Source organism: Lissotriton helveticus, chromosome 6 (assembly GCF_964261635.1).
Source record: "Lissotriton helveticus chromosome 6, aLisHel1.1, whole genome shotgun sequence".
Lineage (NCBI taxonomy): Eukaryota > Metazoa > Chordata > Amphibia > Caudata > Salamandridae > Lissotriton > Lissotriton helveticus.
In genome coordinates this window covers 1,621,179,661-1,621,205,447 of record NC_136067.1, presented here as the reverse complement: position 1 = coordinate 1,621,205,447, position 25,787 = coordinate 1,621,179,661, and the positions used below count along the sequence as shown (strand labels likewise).

Genomic DNA, 25,787 nt, shown 5'->3' with positions numbered 1-25,787 from the left:
CTTTATGCATCTTTAATATGTCTTTTTAATATTCATGTATGCATTACGTTGTTTTGATGCACTGTTACTATATTTCTTTTTTGTGCTTGGTTTCAATAAACTTGAACTTAAAAAAAAAAACAATGTGTTCTTCCACTATAAAGCAACAGGTGCCAAAGCACTGTGACCACAAACTCCATGACAGCATTTTAAAGCGTGACCTGCACCAGGGTAATTTCCAGTTGCATGGATCATGATTAACCCTGGGCGTCCGAATCGGCTACGCCCACGGAGTAGGCATAGTGTTGCCTCCTACGCATTTTGCGTAGACAGCGTAGCCGGCAACACTACGCCCACTCCGTGTGCGTAGCCGAGTCGGCCGCCACCCGCCTCCCTCCCGCCCTCCCCTACATACAATATCTAAGCAACTACCCTTAATGAAACTATTTTAAAGCACTTACCGTGTCCGGGGGCTCGTCCGGGGCTCCCTCTGGGAATAGCGTCCTTTCCTGGATACCAATGCGCATGCGCGGGCGGCCGCGCATGCGCATTTCTCGGGAGAAATGCGCATGCGCGGGCGGCCGCGCATCCGCATTGGTATCCAGGATGACGCTATTCCCAGAGGGAGCCCCGGACGAGCCCCCCGACACGGTAAGTGCTTTAAAACAGTTTTATTAAGGTTAGTTGCTTAAATAATGGATGTAGGGGAGAGCGGGAGGGAGGTGCGTAGTGGGGCTACGCGGAGTGCGGGAGTGGGCGTAGCTTCTCGCCCTCTCCGCGTAGCTCCGCGGAGCCCCACTACGCCCAGGGTTAATCATGATGCGGAGTATGACGCATGAAAGAAAGTGCTCTTTGAAAACTAGGGACCGTTAGACAGTCGTTTCTGTCTCCCACTTATTTGTATTCTCTCCTGTGAAATGGGATGTGAGGCCTGTGTCACTTCCTGTGGGAGGGAGGGATTTGTGTCGCTCCTTAAAGCAACGTCATGTATGGCCTCCTTTGCCAAAACATATGTTTCTGGTTACAGCAAAGACTCAATAGGCAAGGACAGGATGGGTACCAGGAAGACCAGCAGTGCCAACTCTTTTATTCTCATACATCCATTCTCAATGCGTTAGAAAAGAAAGCGCAGAACAAAAACAAACAGTTGAAACTTATTTTCTACTTTGTATCATGCATTTTACATAGATATATCAGAACTATAACTTAGAAATTACGAAAAAATCTACCAATACAATCATTTTATAATAAAACGCCTAATTATATGGTCAGTAACATTATTCACATTATCGTCCTGTCCTTTACATGCACCTCCTGTGCAGTCATTGAGTTTTAGTAGGAGTTTTCTGGCCCTTGCAAGAGTTGAGACCTGTACAGCGGCCTTTTAAAGTGTCTCCATATGACAAGTATGAGCCGAACAAGAAATGCAGCACAAGCCACGGCCAGCAGCACAGCTGAAAAGGGAAAAAAATAGATAAATGTCAATTGATGAAATAATACAGTCCATGAATCAATCAATCAACATTCAAGAAAAAACACAAATGCTTTTCTTCAAGTTCTTGGTCAGCAACAGAGAGAACAAACCAGTCTCGCCAAAGACCTGAGGACAGTGTTGCGCCAGTGACTCAACATATATATGCCATACTGTACATCTTGAGACAAAAGGTTGACAGCATTGAAACTATGACTTTAAATATCAGGATTGAATGATTGCTGGTGTGGGTATTGTAGGCTGTTTCTAGTCCATACAGTAAATGGAAATCTTTAAAACAATGAAAGTGCATGCAAAAAAGGAAACAAGCATCCTGGCAGCACTTTCTAACTGCCACGTCATTGTATAAATATAATAATAATTTCCAAAATGCTACACGGGGAGAGAGGCAGGAAGTGGGTTAAGATAGATCTAGGAAAGTGAAATGATAGCACACCTGGGGGGAGTGGAAGAGGGAGACTTTAGGTAGTTCAATACTAAAAACAAAAATGTCGCCTCCATCATGCATTGGACGGATACACCTCTTTCACTCAGAACATTGAAAACAAAATGCTAATCAGCAAGACAGACATAAGAATAGGGAGTCAAACTATCAAATCTTGGGCAGTCTACTAAGATAGTCAACTGAATCGCCCAATCATGTGCTAGGGACTTGCACGAAGCCCATTCCAAGTATAGATTATGTGTTGGAAACAACAGGTCAGCCTACATACGGCCAAATCTATCTGAAGCCAAGACCTAAAAACAAAGCATGTGTATCTACGTTTTGTTTCCATAACAAATGAACGTTTATTGCCTGCAGTTTCTCCTGGGGTTGAAACCTATCAGTCACTAAAACAATATGTGAAATAACAGCATAACTGGAAGGAACCTGTTCTATGCTTTTGGAAATGCTCAGTCAATTCTGAAATAGGAGGTTTTTGAAAATACATGCAGGGCAAACAAGGGAAAACTTAAAAAACATATTCATCAACACAATAAGGAACTTACATAGCCTTCCCCAGAGGACGCATAACTCCTATCGATCAAGCTCAGACTAAAACTGAGATCTTTCAAAGTATCCGAAGAGGCTAAGTTATCTTCAAGTAGTTGTTCCTAATCACATAATGATCAGTCTATAAGAAAAACCTAACCTTAACCTAACTACACTTAATGCTTCTCCCTTTCATGAAGGAACACTAAAAAAGTCCAAGGAAAACACAAGAAAACGCTCACTTTCAGCCCCAGAGACAAGAGTACGTATAATCTGGCAGGCAGCGATATTGACAATGGTAACAACATCAAGGCCCCAATCATGAACTTTCCTAGTACGATACAAAACACTGTCACCAAGGGGCTCATTTATGAGCTTTGGCAACACTGTTACGCCGCCAGTGCATCACATCTTGTGTAAAAAATGCACCCTGTTGTGCCCTATTTACAAAGTTTCAACCGGATTTAATGGAAAGAGAGATACGCAGGTATGTACAAGACATTACAAGGTAGCCAAGAAAGGAGAGACTCCCGGTATTTTTTCAAAAGCTCTCATGGCATCATGAATTGAAAATAATTTTTCACAGGTCATACAGGACAGTTATAACAGCACTGTTGGCATGAAATGCGAAGGCAACCCAAGGGGGCTTTGTGCACGTGGTGCTCGTGAATCAAAGAGTGGCGGCTCGAGTGACAAGTGGAAACACAGCGAGGGACGCAAAGTGACAAGGTGAAAAATAAATATATACAAAACAATGGTTCCTCTTTAAAGATTGGGAAACATATGACTATTCATGAACCAAAGTTGAGGGTGCACCGTAAGTTGCGCTGTATGATTGGTCGACGGCGTTTCGATCCTCTCAAGTTAGCATCATCATCAGGACCGGGTTGCCTTATTTAAAGGTGAAGTAGGGGAGGCAGGGTAGCAGAGTGAAGTGGAGGAAGGTGAAGTGCTGTACAAGCAAGCGGCTGTGAATAGAGGTCGGCTGCCGTGATGTAATGTAAAGTGAATGAAGTAGGAGACCAGGCGTAGGGTCGGATCCCCGATCCACTGTGTGGCTCCCGGGAGGAAGACCCGTTGACAGCCGCTGATCTTTCCCTCTTGTGCTTCTACCCCATGGCCTCTGGCGCTTTTCCCCTCCCACGCACTCCTGCTTTATCCCCCCCCCCCATTTTAACACCTGCCGTTAAAGGAAATGGTACACGCCGCATTGTGCTATTAAACATTTTTGACGATGCTGCACAGAGTCCCAATGCTGAGCAGCAGTGCCACAAGTGATTAGCAAAGTCAATAGGTCCCACTGGCTTTGTTAATGCTTGTTTTGAACAGCCCTGGATACAGGGCAGTGCCAAACAAAACTGCTCCCTAAAGGCCATATCAATCTATCAATTATTGTGCAGTAATAGATTAATTTGGGATCAATTCTTATACAGAATCTTTGTCTAAAATAGAGGGACATATTTTCAAATCCATGGGATAAGAAAATATGTAAAACAAATGGCATCAAAACCGCAAAGCTGGAAGGTCACCCCTTTCATCTTGCAAAACAGCATGCATTTATCCTAGATATTCAAGCCCCTGTATATTACCACTTCACAGACTTAATTACCTGAGGGACGTAGTATTAACATTGACCAGTAGAGATGCAAGGTCATAAACAAAGACAACTCCACGTGTATCCTGCTTGTTTCTGGCTCCACCTGTCAACTGACCACATTTGGAAGCTTGCAGCATCCCCTCAAACCACTAGAGTCAGTAGCAGAGTAGAAGGGCTAAGAGTAGGCGATCTTGCTGCTGAAGTGACCAGTCAGCCACCTGCATCGGAAAATGCTCGTTGCGGAGCTGTAGTCCAAGATGGCATCCACAGACTTCTAGATTGTAATCTAAATGTTTCTCTGATACAGTGTCCTGATGCCACCCTGTTCAGCCATTACTCGCTGTACCAAAACACTGCTGTGCCAAAACACTAGCCAGTTTTGGAAACCAATGCTACAGCCTCAAAGGTGAGTGGGCACTTATTCCCACTAGATAGTTTATGTTGGTAGTCCACGATGCTCATTTACCCCTTCTGGCAAGATATAAGAATTAAGGAATGGTCAGCTCTGTTCACAAAGCTCCTTCCCTCTACTTTCCTGTTACCTTTTTGTCTCCATCTTCTTAATTTCTTTTACACTGCCCACCTCAGTATTTTGATGCAACCGTAGAGTGTCATAGCATATTATTTAAGCAATCAAATATATTACTCGGCAATGGTTGATCCAATCCATCCCTGGTTGCTGCATGTTGCAGCAGCCAAACTTTTAACCCGAAGGGACCAGCAACCCTTGATACTCGCCAAGTAATCGGACACCAAGGTGATAATGGTAGAATTGCAGACAGACCAAGCAAACTAGCAAAATAAGCAATACCATCAATTTTAAGAAAGTGGAAGGCTTTGGGTGAGTCTTGGGGAAATTAAACACATAGCCCTCATATTTATGGGGCTCAAAGGAACTTTTGCTTCTCCCATTAAATATATTGTTTTTTCTCTCTTTATTTGTGTATACTGAATAGGAAGTTCGTCTTAGTGTCAGATTCACACCCTTCCCGTCCTACTGACCCCACACAACTTACTTCCACATGCTGGATGAAGATCTCAAAACACCTTCACGATTTGTTTGGATTTTATCACTGAAGAAGATCTTTACAATGACTGCAGTTTCAGTTTCTACAAGGCTCTCAGGAATAAATAAAGAGCACACATACATCTTGACCATGATCATAGATCAAGGGTATGTTGCACCTAATTTGTTGGCCAGTGAGTCTCAATAATGATATCCATAGAGAACTGAAAAAAGCGACTCACTGAAGTAGTGTAATAAAATGAAACAACATATATTGTAGACTAATAATCAAAGCTCATTTCCTCTCAATTTCAGAAATAAGCTACATCAAGCATAGTTTCTCTAATGAACCGACCACTGCAGAAGTTTTCCTGATGCAACATCATCACAAGAATGACATTTACATTTATTTGCAACTTTTACTACTTCCACAAAAAAGCAAAAACGACCAACATGACCATTAATTTGAATAAAAAATGATTTGTACCTAAAAATATGTTGTTGCGTCCTGGATCTGATGATACAAAGTGCTTGTTAAGGCTTCCAGATAAGGCGACAATAACCACTGGATATATAGTGAGGGTGTAACGCACATACTCATCGAAGACAAAGTTTTCAAGAATAAACCTTTGATGGTAAAAAATTCAACATGAAACAACAAATTAAAATACTGCAACCAGTGACAAGATGCAAAAAAACGTACATTGGCTCAAATAGGAAGTAACGTCACTGGTGTATGACTCGGTTTTCTTTTCAAACATAGACAGACATATTGAGATGGAGCATAGCTATTTTGAAATAAAATGCATAACTCAAAATTGATCTATCAGTTATTTTCAAAATGATGCCATCTTTTTACCAAAAATGCTAAATCAAAGATAGCTGTTGGAGAAGCAACAACGAAAGCAAAAACAAGCAGCAGCTTTTTCCTAGACGTTTCAACGAAACTGACGAGTACCATCAACATGTTTCTCGATTACCTGAAGTTCGTTTAACCAATATTGTTCAATTGGTTCTTCATTTTCGTCCACCATAGTGTCTTTCCACCTTTTGCATCACATTCTGCACTGAGGGTCACAATCCTTAAACATTATGGAAGTATTGTAGGTGTTTCTGCCATTTATACATATCACAAGCTTTCGTCACAAACATCCATTGTTCACTGTGCATGAAGCGCTACAGCTCAGGTGCTACAAAATGCTACTTCACCCACACATAAATGGCGAACAACCTTAGGAGTAGAACCACAGGCATGTTCTCTTACCTTCATAAACAAGACAGGTCCATGAGAACAGGGGAAGGGTAAGAGCTGCCCCCTCTTTGAAAAGGTGGAATGCAAGAAATGAGGAGTCTAAATGCATGTGTGTTAACTCAGAGCAGGGGCACCTTGACTAGAATCTGTGCTACGTATACCTTAGGCATGCACTGGCAGTAGTTTAGTTTATTAACTAAATTAAAGTAAAAAGTACTGCCACAAAGCATGAGTAATCACTTAAAAGTGGCCAAACGATCAGTCTTCCTGTTTCATTTACACCTTTTGCAAGCAATTGATTTGATATATCTGGAGAGCTGCAGGTAAATGTATCGATTAGAGAGAAGAGGCTGAAGTAATGACCAGGAGACTTAATAAAGATGTAGATTTCTTCTTTATTTGGCAATCCCGAACGAGGCCAGAGCAAGCTGCAATGTCACCAGCTCCAATGCATCTCCCTAACATTCTAACACACATAAATAAATACTGTAAACACTCTAATTGTTCTGATTCCTAATTCCACAGAACCAGGACAATTCTTCCAAAGAGAAATACAAAAAACCCCAATACTACACATCCCCCTTTTTACAGAACAAAGAGAAGAAAATTGGAAATAAAAAAACTTTTTAAAAAACTGTCGAGACTGCACAAGATAGAATGGAAATTATAAATCACAAACATAGTCTTCAAGACGCTTGGGTTTCACAATGGTTCTACCAAAGGTGCTAATTTTCTTTCTGCTAAACTCACCTTGCCCAGAGACAAGGCACGGCTCAGAGCAAGCTTCATTCCTCAGATCATTTCCACTCTGAACACAAATATTGGAAACAGGATTGGACAAACTCTCAATGTGGACATTAATCCACCATTAGTTCTGCTTACATCCTTGTTGAGCATAATTCAACATGTGACAATGAACATTCTTAGCTAAAGATAAACAACTCATATGGCATACACTGCCATCAGTTAATCTCACTATGTTGTTCATGACCATGTCAATTTGTACAGGGGCACTAAATTTGCTTTTACCTTTAGCTACCTTTCTATTGGATTTTACACGAACCCATTGACCAACAATCAACTTCACATCAAGGACACCATGTTTCAAATCAAGTTTTTTTTAAATCTTAAGTTAAAAAGTTAAAATACAACTCCTGATCTTTGTTGCATCCCACTCCACTTGTTTGCTTCTATTCATCCAACCAGGTTTGACCTTAGAGTGAGGAATACTGCCTCTCATAACACCAAAGGGACTCTCACCTATGGCGTTGTGACTAGTAGCCCTATAGGTCCATAGCATTTTCTTAAGTTCACAATCAATATTTTTCCTGCTTTGATTAGCCATTTGCAACACCTCTTAATAATGTGGTTGATCCTTTCCACGGCACCATTTCCCCTAGGAGTGCAGTGAATCTATGTGAAATCCTTGCCACCTCAAGAAAGTCCTTAATTTCAACAGACTTAAATTGGACACCATTATCTATAAGAATGGTTTTGGGGAAACCTTCACACAGAAATACACTGTCCAAGAATGTAATGATACAACTAGTGTCAACTTTATTGACGACTTTAAATTCAATCCACCTTGAAAACAAAACCACTAACACAAGAATATACCTCTGAGACTCATCAGACAACACAATGGGACCCATAATGCCCAATGATACATCATCCCAGGGAAGAGAAGGGCAACCTAAAGAGCTTAAAGGAGGGTTGAGGGTTTTCTGAGATTCATCAGCATTCTCACATTCCATGCACAATCGCACAAACCTCTCTGTTTCAATATCAATTTTAGGCCACCAATACAATGATTTGATATTTTTCGTAGAACATGTTATACCAATGTGACCTTCATGACAAAGAATAACTAATTTTACTCCTTAAATTGTGTGGAGGAATAATCTTGTCCTCTATTACAACAAACAAACCATCAACTCCAAGTTCATTTATAACTTCCCATAACGCTTTAACTCACCAAGCAGTTGGGATTTAATACAACCCCAACCACATTGAACTTTGGCCCTGACAAGGTTAAGAGTTTCATACTCCTATTGAGATTTTTCCCCCGGTCTTTTTTTTGTAAGCCTTTTCTTTATCGTCTTTCGAAAAAATACTCACAACACCCACATCATTCCAAGGACTGGCCTCCACTTCCCGAAGAGCTAAGAGGGAGAGACATTCTAATAAAAAAAACAGCAGTGACGTTCTTTTTCCCCCCGGAACATATTGTACATCATAAATAAAATCTTGTGGGCACATGGAAAGTCTAGCAATTCTTGCAGACAGCCTAGATAAGTCTTCAGTAGTAAGCAATTTAGTTAAAGGCTTATGATCAGCTCAAACAATAAACGTCCTTCCCCACAAGAACTTCTGACAATGTTCTAAAGCCCATACGCAGGCGAGTGTTGCTCTTTCAATAACAGAGTATTTTTGTCCCGCGGGGGAAAGTTACCTGGAGGCGAACGCTATGACAATTTCTGCGCCACAGTCATCAATTTGAGTGAGGGCACTGCCCAAACCCTTACCACTCACATCAGTGGTGACAAAGGTTGTGGCAGAGGGATTAAAAGCTTGTAACTTCACTGATGGCACCCTTAATATCAAGAAAAGCATTTTTACTTAAGTTAGTCCACTCAAATTTGGACTTGTCCTTTAATATAGAACGTATTTCATAGGTTCGTTCTGAAAACATGTCAACAAATTTAGAGTTATATTCTGCCATGCCCAGAAATGAGCATAGCTCATCTTTGTTCTTGGGAGAAGGAGCTTTGTTGATTGCTTCTACAAGTTTCTCCTTAGGTTTGATACCTTTCTCACTAATTTCATATCCCAGGTAAGTGACTTTTTTTTTTAGAAAACTTACATTTACTCATTTCAGCAGCTAAACCTTTCATAAAAAGAATGTTGAGTACTTTCCTTAAAATTTAATCGTGATGCTGTTTAGTTTTACCCATAATCAAGATGTCATCTTGGGGGTGTGGCTTGAGCGCAGACGGAGATGGCGGCAGGCTGACGCGGCTCCGGTCCGACTTCAAGGAAAAGTGAACAAAGCGACCAAAGGCATTGACCGTTAATTTGAACGTTAGAACCTTCACTGAGTCTACCGTTATCTTTCCTATGTCGCGGTAAGCCGCTTTCATACCTAACTTTACTCCCGATATGCGGCACGTTTTATGAGGAGCCTGCGACCCCCATCTTGCCCTCTTAGTAACGCTTACCTCATGCTGAATTTGCTGCTTTGGAGAAATGCTACGTTTTTTAAAATGCTTTTGAAACGCTTCAGTTTTTATGGGCACCTTTTTGTCTTAGCCCTAAATATATATATATATATATATATATATATATATATATATATATATATATATATATATATATATATATATATATATATATTTCACCTATTTTCCACTCTCCTATTCAGCTCATTCAGGGAATGGATTGTGACAGCTCTTCTGCAGTATACCTTATGCAGCAGTGTTCTCTTCACCTTGTGGTATTCAGGAAAGAATATGTGCTACCCGGAACGCTGCCTTCTGTTCTGCATCAACTATTTATGTCAGCTTTTAGAAATTTCCTCTGACATGCTTAGTGACTTTTCCGACTGATTTGATACTGCCATCTTGTGGTTCTTTCGAGTATTTACCTAATGCTGCAATTTCTCTATCTAGGAACGCTATTTTTCAAAACTGGTTTTGCCTAAGTATTGTAGAGACTTATTTTCCTACCTACCACATTGAATTTCTCATGTGTGACAGCTTCTTGTGAATTGAATTTCTCATGTGTGACAGCTTCTTGTGAAGCACCTTGGATTACCACTAACAGCTAGTGGCATTTGTCCAATTGGAACCAGCTGCCCTCATTATTTTCGTCTTTATGGAGCCTTCCCCTTCTCCTGGTCAGCGAACCATCCCAGCAGGTATGTCTTTCTCTCGTAAGGAACCTAATCCTGTCTCTCCTCCGAAGCGTCGCAAGAAGGAAGCTAATTCGCCCACCAAGTCGCCATTACCCATAACAATAGAAGACCTCATGGAGGAGATAAAATTGCTTAAGGCCTTTGTTATTGATACCAATGCAACCCTTCAGAAGCTGGATAAGAAATGGGCTAATCTGGAATCAAGAATGTCTGCTGTGGAACAAAGGATCAGTGATACCTAGGATCTGACACCTCAAGTTGCGGCTATGTCTAAAGAGATTGCTCTCCTCAAGACTCAAACAGAAGACTTAGAAAATCACAATAATCTCCGTATTTATGGTATTCCTGAAGGAGAGGAGGGTTCTGATATGCTTGCTTTCTTGAAAGTACACATTCCCAAGATTGTTGGTCTCAAAGAGGGTATATCTCTTAATTTACAGCGCGCTCATCGCATCGGCCCAAAATCGCCTGTTTCCTCTTCATCACAGTCAGCACAACGTCCCAGAGGGATAAATAATCTGTTTTTGGAATATACTGAACTTTTAATGGTCCTCTCATCGGCAAAGTCAAGGAAGCAAATGTTGTGGTCTGGCCAAAAATTTTCTTCTCTCAGGATGTGGCCCGCGCTACTGCAGCTCGACGCAAAGAATTTCTCTCTCTTGGTCCGGATCTCTCTTGGTCTTCGATCCATGAATGCCAGATATGGTCTAGTGCATCCCTGCTTTTTTAAAGTTACCTACAAAGAGAGATCCTATTCATCTGATCGTCCTGAGGACTTAAGACAATTTATTTCTCGCCACAAAGGAGACGAGATGGACTTTGGAGGGCCCTGAGTCACACTGTCTAATCTGTCTGTGTTTTGTTTTTTGACATTTTTGTACTTATTCCAATGTCCTGACAACTTTCACCTTTTATGATGTGGTTGTTTATGGTCTGTAGATGTTCTTGTTTAGTCACTATGTCTTAACATTTTTAGTGGTTACTTCATTTTGTAATCTTCCATGTCTTAGTTTTTTTTTTAGCCTTTTGTATTATTGTACTGATCCATTGCCCAGATGTTCTCCTACCCCCTCCCCTTTTGTTCTGACCCAAGGGTTTACGATTACCCCAGAGGTTTGGTAAGTGTTATCTATTTAATTGGTTATTTGGTTGTGTTGTCTTCTGTTTTATTTTTATTTCATGGATGGTTTCCCTGGATTGGGTCTTATATATTTTATTCCCTTCCTTCTTTCTATTTCTATCTATTAATCTTCCTTGACTGGCTCCCACCGGTCTCGGTTATCTGTGTTGTGTCGGTTCTGCCGTCTTTTTCTCTTTCTGCAGCTCCCTGCCTCCTTATGCCTTTTTCCTTCCTCTGGATACTTATTCCGTCTCTCTTGACTTTCTGTCAACTGCTTGCTTCTTACCACTCATTTCTTTCTCTTTTTCTTTTTTTTACTTTTTCCTCTTTGTCCACTTTTCCCTTTTTTTCTTTTTCTATCTCATTTTTTGACTTTGTATCCTTCTTTTCGAGTGTATCTTCATTTTTTCTTACTCCTCGCTTCCTCTTTGTTATCTTCACTTTTCATCTTTTTCATACTCATTTGTCTGTTCATCTGTTCACATTTCAATGCATCAATTATAATGTTTTCTGTTGCCTTTATATTGACTGTAAAACGTTGTTTTGTTATTGGTTATATTAATGCCTTTTTTGCCTTGCAATGATTGATAATGTTCGGATTATCTCATGGAATGTAAAGGGATTACGTGATCCAGTTAAAAAACAATGGGTACTTTCCCACCTCTCTAAGCTCCAATGTAAAATCGCAATGCTACAAAAAACACACCTTAATGAGAATGATGTTAACTCCCTTAAAAAGCAATGGGTGCATCATGTTTATAGCTCCCCTTCCAAAGATAGAAAAAATGGAGTAGTAACATTCTTTCACAAATCCTTATCCCTTTCGATATAGAAAGAAGAGAAGGATGAAGATGGTTGTTGGCTTCTTCTCAGTACTATTATTAACAGATCCCATGTTTCTTTGCTTAACATTTATGGCCCCTTCAGGGATTGACCCACAATTCTGGCCATCAATGTCACATACTCTTCATTCATGTTCTGACTCTAATCTCATTGTGGGTGGTGACTGTAATCAGGTACTGGACCCTTTTACAGATAGGAAATCCTCTTCTAGGTATAGTGCTAATAAAATGCAAAAAACCTTTGCTAGAACCATCCGTGCAAGGGGCCTAGTTAATGCCTGGATTGGCACCTTATGAGGCGGGATTCAGAAGTGGCATTTAATGAAGGAAGTCGCGAAATGGAGCCCAACAGAATACTGACATAGTATCCAGCGCAGTGTGCTTGATCTGTAGATCCGTATTGTTTAGCAAAGGTATGCAGGGATGACCACTACGCTGCTCAGGAGATGACAACCATCAGAACATCTGCAGTGAGACTCATGGAACCAGCGATGATCCTCGTAGACGGGACACAAATGCCAGCTGGAAGTTACCTATTGGCCAAGAAAAAGCATATTTGAACACAAAGAGTAACCCAATGTGGAATGTTGAGGTGGGTCACCACTTTACCCTTCTTAGCTCTGACAAAGCACATAAAGAGCAGATCATCATGCACTCCATCCATTTGTGTGGGGTCCACTAATTGGTGCGTGTATACCAGCACCGGCCCCTGAAGGAGTAGAAAGAGAAACTGAAATAGAAATGTTCTAGAGTTTATGGTGTGAAGGAGAAAAAAACTGTAAAACTAAATAATAGACTTTATAAGCAATAAGGACTGCCTTCTTTTTGTAATCCTGCAATGGTATTCAAATACAGATTATTTAACCTAAAGACATCTACGGACAAAGGATCCAAAGAATATCCGCATTTTGGTTGGCGTTTTCAGATGTAAAGTAGAACCTGATTTTCTGGACTTGACTATTCTATGTTAGTGTTCATATAGGTAATTCCAAGTTTATGTACTTATTTGTATTTTCCTAGATTGACTGTTCTGTCATTTCCCAACCAGTTCAGAACACTAGCTCTGAATAAACACTAGGTTGATTAAATCCCTGCTAACGTCTCTGACCTTCTACAGCTGTGTTTTTGTTGTTTATCAGTTTTTTTGTACCTGCTGCAGTTTTTCTTATTTGCATTTTCAATTAGTCATTCCTCTCCTGATGACATGAATAAGAACAAAGGACATGCTTAGATGATTCTGCTACCAGAACCTGAAGACTACCTTTTCCCTATCTGGCCTCAGACTGAGTTTCAACTCGGAGCACAGATCTTCGACAGAGGCAAGTTTAGAGATCAGGTAGGTTGCACATTGCTTCTGTATGTTTGAGGTTAATGCACACCTTGACAAAGTGTGTGTGGAAAGCAACTCTCCTGAAAGTCAAAGTGTCCTTCTTCTCTTGTAAGGGAAAAGAGCTAGAAAATACCTTGATGAAGCGGCTTGAAGCTGTCATGAGAAACTTATAGATTTCACAGATTTGATTACTTTGATTCTGGGCAGGTCAGCAGGAGTTAGTCAGTGTTGACCCTACTCTTCTACTAGTAGGCAATGTACCATCTGAACAATGCTAATGGGCAAACAGTGCAATGCCATTCTTATGAAGGTTTGCTAAAGATGAACTACATGACTGGCTCTAAATTTCGTGTGTCTAGTACATCTTTCATAACTGAAATGAGTAAATGCATGTATGCATCTTTAGTAGGTAGTTAGTTTTCCCCATAGATATTTTTTGTCACAACAGGCAGACTTAGGGAATGTCTGCTCAAGTGGCATCACCAAGGTCCCTATTGAATGTGTTCTTCCACTCTAGAGAGATGGAGGTGACAACTGGATTAGTCTCACAGTGAGAAGAAGAGTTCACAACAGATCAGCCAGAAGGGGCAAGACCTCTAAAAATAACTTCTCCTTCACTATCATTTTAACCATCAAGGGTTGATTCTTGGAAAGGATAAATGATTTTCTCCAGGGGTAGGAATTAACCATTTCTATTCACTGGGATCCAGAAACAGGATTGGGTTTTCATAATGGCTTCTAAATTCATATTCACCCCTTTGATGTTCCAAGGACAAGCAAGCCTAGTAGACCACAAGGCCTAAAACAGATTCTATTATTTTATTTAAATATACTCTGCAAAAGGGACCAGGAATGATATGTCTGGACCTAAAAGATGCAGATTTGCTAATCTCCATATTTCAACAGAATTAGAGGAATTTTCAGTTCCTTAAGGAAGAGCAAATCTAGCTGTAACAGTTCATCTGTATCCATGCTGCTTTTCATAGCTTCTCAACATTTCACCAAACTTCTCTATCCCTTGGCAAAGTTCTTTTCAACAGGGTTTGGCACCTGGCCATCATCGAACCAACTGTCACGGGCCATCACACCAGTGGCAGGAAGTAATCTGCAATCAAATTACAATTATTTAATGATAAAGGTCAATTATTTCAGTAATTATCCTTTTCAAAGCATGTACTTTCTGGGTGTAATTGTAGTCACACAAGTGGTCACCTGATTATTCCTCTCAGCAAAGCCCACATAGTTTAAGAAGGGAAGATCTCTCATAGAAGAAGAAGCTAATCCAATAAGCTTTCCAGGCATACAGGTACTTTTCACAAGGTCCTTCCACCACAGGGTTCGCCAAGGTCTACACCATTATTCTTAAATAGGCTAAAGATGGAAGTGGAGATCTTAATGCCCCCCCACTGCAGCAACAGGTGCCCTCCTCTGCAGGGAAAGGGTGAAGCCGGCTCCTGGTTGCCTGTGCAAGAAGGGCACTCTCCTCTTGTATGCTGTTGAGGCAGCCACCATGAGTTGCTTATGGTGCCTCACCTGTGACACTGTTTTCTCTTACCGGCTGCTCATCTCTCATGTCTGAAGGCATCATTCTGGGAGTGTTGAGTGCAGTAATGTTTTGAAAATAGAGGCTCCATCGCCAACAACCCCCACCCCCACGATCACAGTTTTATACACATGTGAGCATCTAATCTGGATTGTCAAGGCGAGGTCCTAGAGGGAATTCCAAAGATTTTGAAGTAGACACCTCACCCACTAAATAGTGGCATGCTTCATTATCGGCGTCTATCCACACCCTGGTAGGATGGTACCACCAGGGCAGACTCAACCAAGGTTGGGATTTCTTATTTAAATTGTGACTGGATTTCTAAGCAAGGATCCAGAAGGAAAAACAATAAAATGTCTTGGTTATACCCAAGGAAATTCTATTTATTAGTTGGTTAACCTAGACATGGATAAACGCAGTTTGTGGGGCCTGTATGAGTATCAATGACTCATTCATCCCTGTTTATGCCAATATGTTTCGGTCACCATTTAAAGCCCATACGGTCCTGAGGCCTTCGTCTGGGCTGCTGACAACCCTGCATAGCTACTCATTTGTTCCATGCGCAGTTATGAGGCCTAAGGCTCCCAACTTCTGTTGGAACCCCTACTGGAAAGACCTAGGGACAATAATACATGTGTCACATAGTTATTTCTTGGACTGTAATTGTCTTTTATAAACAATCTACTTTAATGACAGTATGTGCCAGTGGAGGGACACCCGGATTAAGTGTCCACCAACCGGCATCAAGCACCTGTCTATATCAGATCAGTACCTAGTTAAAAGATATTTCTTATGGTGTGATATAAAGTGATGCTACAAAGTATGGCAAACCATTGCAAGAGTACACTGCACACGTCAGCATGCACATTACAACATTCCAAAAATCATGCGGGTACAATCACACATCTTACCCTAATTGCAGGTGTTTCGGGAATCATGGGCATCTGACGGGGCAAGTTCCTGTAGTCATACACTTATGACAGAAGCATAACATTATTAATGGTACTGATCACTTCTTGGGGCTACATTAGCTATGCAATGAAAACACAAGTTTCTTCTCCGGAGTTTCTTCTCTGGAGCCTATGCGGCAACCCATGGTATACGGGTCAAGGAGATAGCCCCCACCACAGTTGATACCCATTACTTGCTAGGCCTATAAAGGGTGTATAGAAACCCAATACTTCACCATAGCCTGATGGTTGTGAACCACAGGCTGGTGGTGTTTCTGCAACTTCTTCTCTTGCTGTGTTTCTGTGCATTTTCATCTTCACCTGCTGAGATTGTTTCCCAACCATTCTTGTGATGCTGCAAACCTGCCTTCTTCTGCATCCTGTTGCCTCCTGCATTTTAATTTTAGTTAGCGTTTGTACCTTGTTTTGTATGGCTGTGTCTGAGGCTTGCCCTCTAAAGTACTATAGGTCTGATTAGGGTTTAGTTAGTTTATTTGGCTTCACAGATGTTATGCTGCCATAATTATTCCCTTTTTCTATGTTACCTTGATATGGTTTTCCTTGTCTCCTCCGAATGTATTACAGCCTCCTGGGAAGGGTTTGAGCATTATGTTTGAATATTGATAATTCTTTCCCTTTGCCAATACAGCATGGGATTTTAATAGGCATCATAAGCTGGAAGCTGCACCAATGCTGTTGTCAACATAATTTGCTTTTGGCACATTTCCCCACTGTATTGATGTACATTTACCATTACATAGAGCACGTGCATGGCTACTGAGGTAATTTGTCTTATCGTCTCGGTGGGGGAGTAGCGAGGGGGGGGGGTCGAACTGAACTAGTGAAATTTTATGATGGAGAACTGCAATAGCAGGGCTTTTGTTTGTCCTCTGTTCCCATTTTAATATTCAAACCATGATCAGAAAATAAGGTAAGGTGGTGGTGGGTGGTGGGTGGTAGAGGGATAAGAGATGGTGAACGAATGGGCAACAGAACGGATGGGTGGAAATGGATCCCAGAATGAAACTCAAAATAGATGGCCAAAATGATGAACCATAACCATGGTTATGCTAACTATTTCTGGTGATAAATCCCTCAGATGAGTTTAAGTACATAGTGGAAATGCTGAAAAATGAAAATATGTCAAAGAAGGTAATAGTAGCGGAGAGTCAATCTCCCATAATCCCCTCTCATGCTGGATTGCTCTTTCCCATCAAACATCCAGTTTCAGCAGCGGTCGAAGTGCATTAAAAAAAAGTATGGGTACTGTGAACTGCATTCAATGGGGTGGGGTCAGTGAGCATGGGGGTGAGGTCAAAGGTGTGGCTAAAAACTAAATATTCAGTACGCTTTTTTGGTCTATCACCGTCAGGTCACTACATATAAAATAACGTGCAGCTTAAATGAAAAATAAATGTAAACGTTTTTACTCATTGGGAAATGCACTACAGTACATTACACACAGTATATGATGGACTGCTACAAAATGCACTAAAAAGGTTTAAAATAAAATGGTGCTTCCAAAATATAGATTTAATACCCAGACTATATGTATTGCAATTTTTTACATAACTGTCTCTTCAACAGGGGTAGTAAGCGATATATAAATACAATTAAAAGCACACACTTCACAGCTCAGTTGTTAACTTTTTGCACTACCACTCCCCCCCAAAAAATCTTTGCTATCACAAAGCTTCGAGTGATTCAATCAATTAAAGCCAGTACCAGCTCCCAAGCACCCTTTACGTTTGTAGATTACTTGTTACATTTTCAGATTAACTTGTTGCTCACATTTGCATTTCTTTCAGGTAAGGAGGTACCCTGGCAGGAAGGCTTGCTTAGCAGTCTGCCCAGCTTAGCTTTCACAGTACAGACGACTCACTGAATGAAACTTCAGCTGAAGGATTTAAGCTATCTGGAATTAACCGTCCTGGGACAGCTGTCTTTTCACAAAAAGTAGGTGGAACAGATTTTTCATAAGTAAAAAAAAGTATGGGCACGTTGTACCCCTCCGATCCCGCCTACTTCAACCTATGGGTTTTAGACTGTAGGCATGGGAGAATGTTGTTAAAATGCATCAGATATCGCAAACACTGAGGACACCAGCAAACTTCCTTCCAACCATCAGCACATCTCCCATCATAAAAGGGTACATTATGGTCTCAACCCGCAAAATAGGGACATAGGCGAGAAATAAAATGTATTTATAATAGTAAGTTACACTTTCTGATTCACAGAATCGCAAATTGGATACGTTTAGGGCCTTAAACTGCAATGGGGTGGAGTGTCCTCCAACATGGCAGATTTTCCAGTCGCAGGTGTAGATTTTGGGTGGAAAGGGTGCCTGAGGCACAAGTCAACAAATGTGTACAAACATGTGTGTTTGTGCATTTTCACAAACATATCACAGGTATTTTTGCACCCTGAAAATAAACATCAATTCACTCTTTGCAATGAAGTTGTAAGTGACCATCTCTGGTGGAAACGAGAAGGTGACACGATGCTGGAAATGAAAAATGTATAGTCTGGGAACCAACAAATCTTAGGATGTAGAAAATGGCAGGGGTGAATAGCAAGTGAAGCCAGGCAGGACAGAGTCAAGAGAGAGCAGAGTCTGAAGCAAGAGAGCCACAGACCTGCCTGTGTGCCACAGCCCACCATGTGCGATGAGGGTACCAGGACGGGCTAGACCTTAAATCCACTACCGTAGAAGATCTGAAAGTGCTTCTGAGGGGGTCTGGCTATCAAGGCAAGGAACGGGGCTTTGGGCAGGCCACTGCCCGTGAGTTAGAGTAACCCTCCTAAATTTACAATCTGAAGTTTCAAAGCCTGACGCCGACCTCCTGGGGAGGTTGTAAAACCTCAATGGGCATCAGCTGAGCCTCGAACATATTGTGAGCTGGAAACACTCGCTGTAAGAGCATTCCAACTTACATTGTCCTCACCAGGTGACCGTGTGAAAGGAGCCGAAACCGTGTAAAAGTGACACACGGTGGAAAAAGAGACTGTGTGTAATGCCTGTTAAGATATTTGCAACATGAAATTGCGTGGATGAATTATGTGCCTGCTGATATAACCCAATCATAATCCTGGAAAATAGCTCGGAGGGGTATGTGTTAGCTGCAAACAGCAGCCTGTAAGCCTCAAGGGTAAACATCAACTTAGGTTTGTTGTGTTTCTATCTAGGACCCTAATTCGATATTCCCGATTTATGCCCTTATGTGGTTATAATAAATAGTATCCTTATAAAGGCATAAGAATCATATCCATATTTAGTAATAGCCCATGCAGTCCAAATACGGCAAGGCTACTCCCATAGACTCCTAGAAAGCACAACGTGTTCTTTAAACAAACCAAGCCTCCAGCAGCCCGGGAATTCCCCCTGCTTTTGTTTTGATTTGCACAAGAACTCCTGGAGTCCAGAAAGAACTGTTAGTTCTTAGTGATGTCTTATGTCCAACCTTACGTCAAACCTGGCACCTTTCAGGTATAAATATACCAACGTTGCCTTAAGCAAACACACGGTGGTTTGGAGCAGAGCGGCTATCTACTTGCCCGAAGCCCAGCTGATGCGAGAGCCGAAGGAAGCCGCCCCTCCCTTTTGACGCACTGAGAAAGACGCTGTCTTTTTCTCCAGCCGAGAAAATCCAGCTCCGGTGTTTCCAGTCACCCTTGTGGGTTGCTGGGAGATCGAGTCATGAGAGAGAGATACAAGACCTCCTACATTCTATTACCAAGGTACGGAGCTGACTAAAACCTTAAAGAGATCTTGATTCAGATTCTTAACAAAAACCAACTTAACTTAAACTGCAACTTACTTACTCCTTCCCACGTATTAGGCTTAGGTCAGGTACACCGGGGTAGGCGTATCTTAGAAGCACCAGTTGAGTACGTTAGTCAATGTTTTTATGTATGTATATATTTTATCCATTTTAAAGTATCATATGGCTAAGAAACCATATCAATGCTTTTACAGTATTATTTCATAATACTCCTTTTACTGTGCGCACTTTACTTCATGATAAGTATTGCAACTGTGGCAATTCATTTCTCTTGCATGAGAAAGAAGACTGCTCAATAAATAACACCTTTTATTTGAAAACGCCGTCTCTCTATTTCTCTGCACTCTGGTGAAACTAAGTATGCACAATTGACAAAGTGAAATAGCTGTCTATTGTTTTCACACGACTCTAGAGATACACTCTTTATTCTGAGGGAGCAAAGTTGTCATGTTTATGCGGTTGTCAGAAGCTAATCCCTTCTTGTCTAAATCAGGAGAGTTAACTCTTTCCTGAACATTCGAGAAAGTTTCTAGTGACCTCTGAGCTAGCTGGCAAAACGAATTAAGTCTAATATAGTCAGTAGAGACCTAGATGACCTCAGTCTTACGTCTACACTACTGTTTATATTATTCCAATGCGCAGAGCCTATTGGGAATATAGGAACTACACTACATGGCGCCCAACGTTTGGTAAGGCGATAATCTAACGCAAGACGTTAGAGTAACTCAGTCGTGCTTTTTCACACAGACCCCCTTTCCCGTAAAAACCCCAATAGACCTCTGGAGTGGGTAAAAAGGTTAATATCCGCCGGAACTTAGTAGGAAGAGATTCATATGTATTAGTTTTTGGTTTAGTCAACGTTGAAGGATACAGTGATCCAAAATATTGTGCACCTAATCTTTTTTTCCCCTTGAAACTTGATCTGCAACAAAAACTTTCTGTCAGTAAAATGGGAGAAAGTGAAGACGAAAGAGAGAGAGCTACAATAGCAGCTCAACTCCTAGCGGATGACACAAGTCTCCAAAATGATGACCCGAATGTTATACTCATTCCGGTAAACGTAAGAAGAACTATAACTCTTAAACTTATAGAACATGGACTATCACCGAGAGGTGGTACAGTCATATTCGTGGTAGAGGCCCATGAATATCGGCAGACAGAGGTATTCTATTCATGGATACATTTTCCAGCAGCACACGCTATGACACAAGACTTTCACTATTACAAAATAGAGGAACCTCCGGATGAATACGCTCCTTTCGAGGACGTTGAAATCCCACTAACTTACAAAGAGCACCTGCTCTGGTTTAATGGCGCCCTAAAACATCAAAATCAGATCACCAGGCTCGGTCCACTAGGTAGACCAGGAGCCACGTGGCCGGTTCTAGCCAGCTACACACCACATCCTGACATTGGAAAAATGTCAAGTGAAGAACTTTTAGTTAAAATAAAAGAATTGACAAAGGCATATAGAGAATGAGTTCAATTGGCAATGGAGGATTTAACATACCTCCAGAAATTGAAAGAAACAGATATAGCAGAACAACCTTTTGAACTTGCCAGAATCATAGAAAAATCCTATGAAGAACTAGGTAGAAATAGTTTGGGTGGAAAACCAGTAAAACCCCAACTACTTGAAAAATCCTGAAAAAACATTTATTAAAAATAATCTAAACACTCCAAAAAAGAGTTGGGAGGGTAATAAACAATCCACTCCCAGGGAAAAATGATTCCAGTCCAGAGGAAGGTCTCCTCAACGAAGAGATAGATCTCCAGAACGAGGAGGCAAGTCTCCCCAGAGGGAGCCCTCCGAGAAAAGATACAACCTTAGAGATAGGGATAAATTGACAAAACCTGACAGATATCAAGATATTGATACACCTCCCTCTCGATCTTTTCAGACTTCCTCACAGAAATCAGAAAGAAGAGGCCGGTCAGAACACAAAGAAGAGCACGTCAAGTCCAAAGACAAGGAACTTGCTCATCAAAGTAAAAAATTACAATTTCCAAAGAAGAAGGTAGCTAGTATTAAAATAAGACATGCCGAGGATTCTGAGGACACAACTGAAAAACGGAGAGTGGGCCCAGACAATGCTAGACCGCGCAGCAGAAGTAACCATAGCTCGCAAGATCCTGATGAATGTTCTGGAGACAGTGGACACGAATGAATACATTCAAGTGGAAACTGCAGATACCAGAGTTAGCAAGCCCCATAAATTATACGAAATAACATTGTGTTTAGAGGGGGACAAGACTAGGAAGTAAGGGGTCTCTTTTGGGATAACTTTTCAAAAGGCTATGACATCCTGTTAGTTGAGAAAGACTGGCCACCAGAGTTTGTCAGGGAGTGCCCTCATGGCTAAGAAATGATTATCCCTACCTTCTCAAATCACATTCCAATTCATAAAAAATACACATTTGCTAGAAAATGGGCAGTGGCCCAAGCTCCTGCATTATTGTGGAGTGGTGTGGCTCACTGGTTAGAGGCGGCAGACCCGGAAGCAGAGGACGGCCCGGGACCAGGGTTCAATTCCCGACGCGGCAGGGTCGTGGACCAGGGTCAGCGGACTCGATAATTCTCGCCTCGGTGCCTACTCTAACCAGGGATCACACTCGGCAACTCTGGGCATTAGCTTGCCTCATCTCCACAATGGCCCCCCACATACGCCGGTGATGCCTGGTTTCACCTTGGAGATACCCAGTAGGGACCATCTCACAGGGAAAGCCAGGACGGGTTCCCCAGCAGTCTATAGCGCAGAGATACTCCTTCGGGAGTCGATTCTAGCGCGTTAGAAACCCACAATTAATTAATTAATTATATAAAAATCATGTAGGATGGGATGAGGATTCTCCTCACCATAAAATCCAGTTAAAGAATCAACCCACTGCACAAAGGCAGTATCCTGTTAAGAAAGAAGCTAAAAAGCAAGTCAGGGTGATCTTAGATCAACTTGAATACCAGGGGGTGATTGAAACATGCACCTCACAAATGAACAATCCTTTGTTTCCTGTCTCCAAGCCAGACAATTCATATCGTCTAGTTTTGGACTACAGGCACCTAAACTCCTGCAGTACAAAACTCACACAGTGCAGCACTAATGAATAACATTGTGCGCAAAAAATATAAAACAACATTAGATATCTCAAATGGTTTCTTTTGTCAAAACATTGCACCTGAAAGCAGGTATTTGACCGCTTTCTCAACAATGGGGTCGCAATAACAATTCTGTCGACTCCCACAGGGATTCAAGAACAGCCCAGGATTATTCTCAGCAAGGGTAACAGAGTTACTACAGATGTATGATGATGAGGCATTATCATATGTCGATGACATCTATCTTACAGACGATGACCTGGAGACACACTTGAAAAGAGTGAACACCATAATACTTGGGTTCGCAGCTGAAGGGTACAAATTCAACTTTTAAAAGTCACGAATTGCCCATCTAACTGTCCTGTTTTTAGGATATGAATTACCAAGTGAAGGCAAAAGCCTAGCAGACAATTTCCTAGAGAAATGTGCTGTACTCCAAGCTCCAAAAACGCTGAAGAACTTACAATCAATACTAGGTTTCCTGAATTTCGGAAGAACATACATTCTAAATTATGCAGAGAGGGTTAAACCTCTCTATGAATTAATAAAACCTGATCTCAAACCAATTAATTGGACTCGGAAACACACAGAAATGTTAAGATCATTACAAACAGACATGTTAACTAAAACAAAAAAAATCACGCGAAAACATACGCAACCTTGTAATCCGATTCATCCCAGGAAGATGCGGATTCACGTACCTGACCTCTAATGAGGGAGAAACGGTACCAATAGCTTACAAATCACATTTGTACACACAAGCTGAAATGAAATTCAGTTCTACTGAAAAACTTCTAATAGCGGTTCAAACTGCTTTAGCAAAAGAAAGAACCCAAGCCCAAGGCAGGAGGATATCTGTTTTAACAGCTGAATCAGCCCTTGAGGCATTAACAAGCCCACGCAATCTAAATGCAGTGCCATTAGATCCAAAATGGATACAATGGGAAAACTCTCTTGTTGCAGAAGACGTGAAGCACTATTTTGACCCGAAAATGAAAAAACTAGAAAATCTAGAATATGAAGAAGAATATCCTCTGCCAATCGAAATTCTGCCTCTCGAACAGTACACATGTGTAATCTACATGGACAGATTTGCACAACACTACGATGTAGAGGAAAAATCCTACAACGCAGCGTGCGCGATTGTTAAAGGTCGCTGGCGCTTAGGTAAATTCAGACCGATAATTACAAAAACTGAATCACTCAGAAACTGTACAGCTCAGCAAGCTGAAATAAGATCTTTAAAGATGGCGCTTGAAAATGCTGATCGCGAAAACCCCACACTAATAGTGTGTGATTCGCACTACTGCGTCAAGTCTTACAATAATGCATGCAGACCTGGATTCAAAACGGTTACAAAGATGACACGGGTGCCACAATAAAGCATAAAAAGCTCTGGGAACAGGTAGTTCTTTTGCAATATGGCCTTCTTTGAATATCTCTTCTATTCGAATTGATACTTTAAGCAGAATGAAGTCCATTCTTTTACAGACAACTGTGCCTTTAATCTCGTCCAAAGAGACGTATGATCTGCAAATTGCAAGGACAGCAGCAGAGATACATTCCCTATTATCAACAAATTGCCCTGTGCATTTCGTAGAAATGTTAGGTCAAATCTTAAACATGTCTGATACCAGTGGCATCGCACATGTATTTAAGAAAAAAAATTCGGGACTGTTAGCACCCTTTGAAACAGTTCTGGGCATTTTTCCTAATTTTGTCCATGCCTTTTTCGGCGGCCTGCCTCTTCTTTTGGGACTCGTAGCAGGAATTTTATTTTTGATCCTTCTGCTCCGATATGGCAAGCCAAGTCACAGACAGAACTCCAGCTACAATGGAAGAAACGATCACAGCAATACGCTACCGAGACCGCATCACTAAAGTGCTCGGATTGGCCCGGCTAAGAGATCTTAGTGCAACCTGGTTTCTTTCATTCAGACCAATCTGGCAAGATTGCATCCTATCTGTGCTTCGATGTCTGCTATGCGGAGAAGAATGCGTGTTAGACATCTGTCTTACACTACCATCAGCAGTACCAATGGATATCGATACTTTGCTAGGTCCGATAACGACTCATGCAACGTGTTGTCCCCAGCGGCTACCTATTCTGATGACGGCATTCGTTGAGACTTCACCACTACGAGTAGGTGGCGGTGAAGTACGAGATGAAAGCAGCACCAAACAGGTACAACCTTCTGTGAGCACTGCTGATCCCGACATCGATGATAGCAATCATTCTCACATATGCACAATTTCAGCATTTTCGAACTTGGTCGAACTTTCACCTGATGTTGTAGATCAATTTTTTGCAAGCCTGTCTGATATGATGTTCTCCCCTGAACAAAAAGAATAACTTTTTAAAACAACGAGCACACAGCGTTCTCTGAATTCGGCCTTCAGTTTTGATAAACAAGACTACTGAAAACATTTGGAACTATTTTTCCCCTGAAAACAAAATTATTTTTTCCACTTCCAAAATATTTACTTTTTTTTTGGCACACAGTAATCTGCTTAAAGTAGAACTATTCTTAGAGAACAGAGCTTCTATTTTTAGAGCTACTAGAGACAATATTTTACCTCAGCCTCTAGCACATGTACAGTATTATCTAAATATGTGATGAAATGGTCTCAACCTTCTTTTCTGTATTCAGAGCCATTTCATGTGTAATTTTCGCAATTCATTCAGCTGAGATATATATGCATTTACCTGCTTAAAAAACGTACAGTACCAATACTCATTTTCGTGTATTTACCATATACCATTTCAAATGCGAATTTTGTATTTTGGGGTGGGTTGTTAAACACACATGCATCGTTATATGTTTAATATTGCTTCGTTTTTAGTAATGATCGACATTAATTCGTGGAGTGGGTGTTGTGTTTCTATCTAGGACCCTAATTCGATATTCCCGAT

General features: G+C 41.2%; 1 protein-coding gene across 1 annotated transcript in view; it reads right to left on the bottom strand.

Annotated features, from left to right (window-relative positions):
- Positions 1-1,036: 1,036 nt before the first annotated feature.
- LOC144761839 (uncharacterized) overlaps positions 1,037-25,787 on the bottom strand; it is a 151,081-nt gene continuing 126,330 nt past the window's right edge. The window contains exons 7-8 of the mRNA XM_078647066.1: positions 5,535-5,674; positions 1,037-1,433 (exon numbers count right to left, since the gene is read on the bottom strand). Of these exons, the coding sequence (XP_078503192.1) occupies positions 1,312-1,433; positions 5,535-5,674 (262 nt within the window). The 3' untranslated portion in view covers positions 1,037-1,311. The remainder of the gene's footprint in view (positions 1,434-5,534; positions 5,675-25,787) is intronic.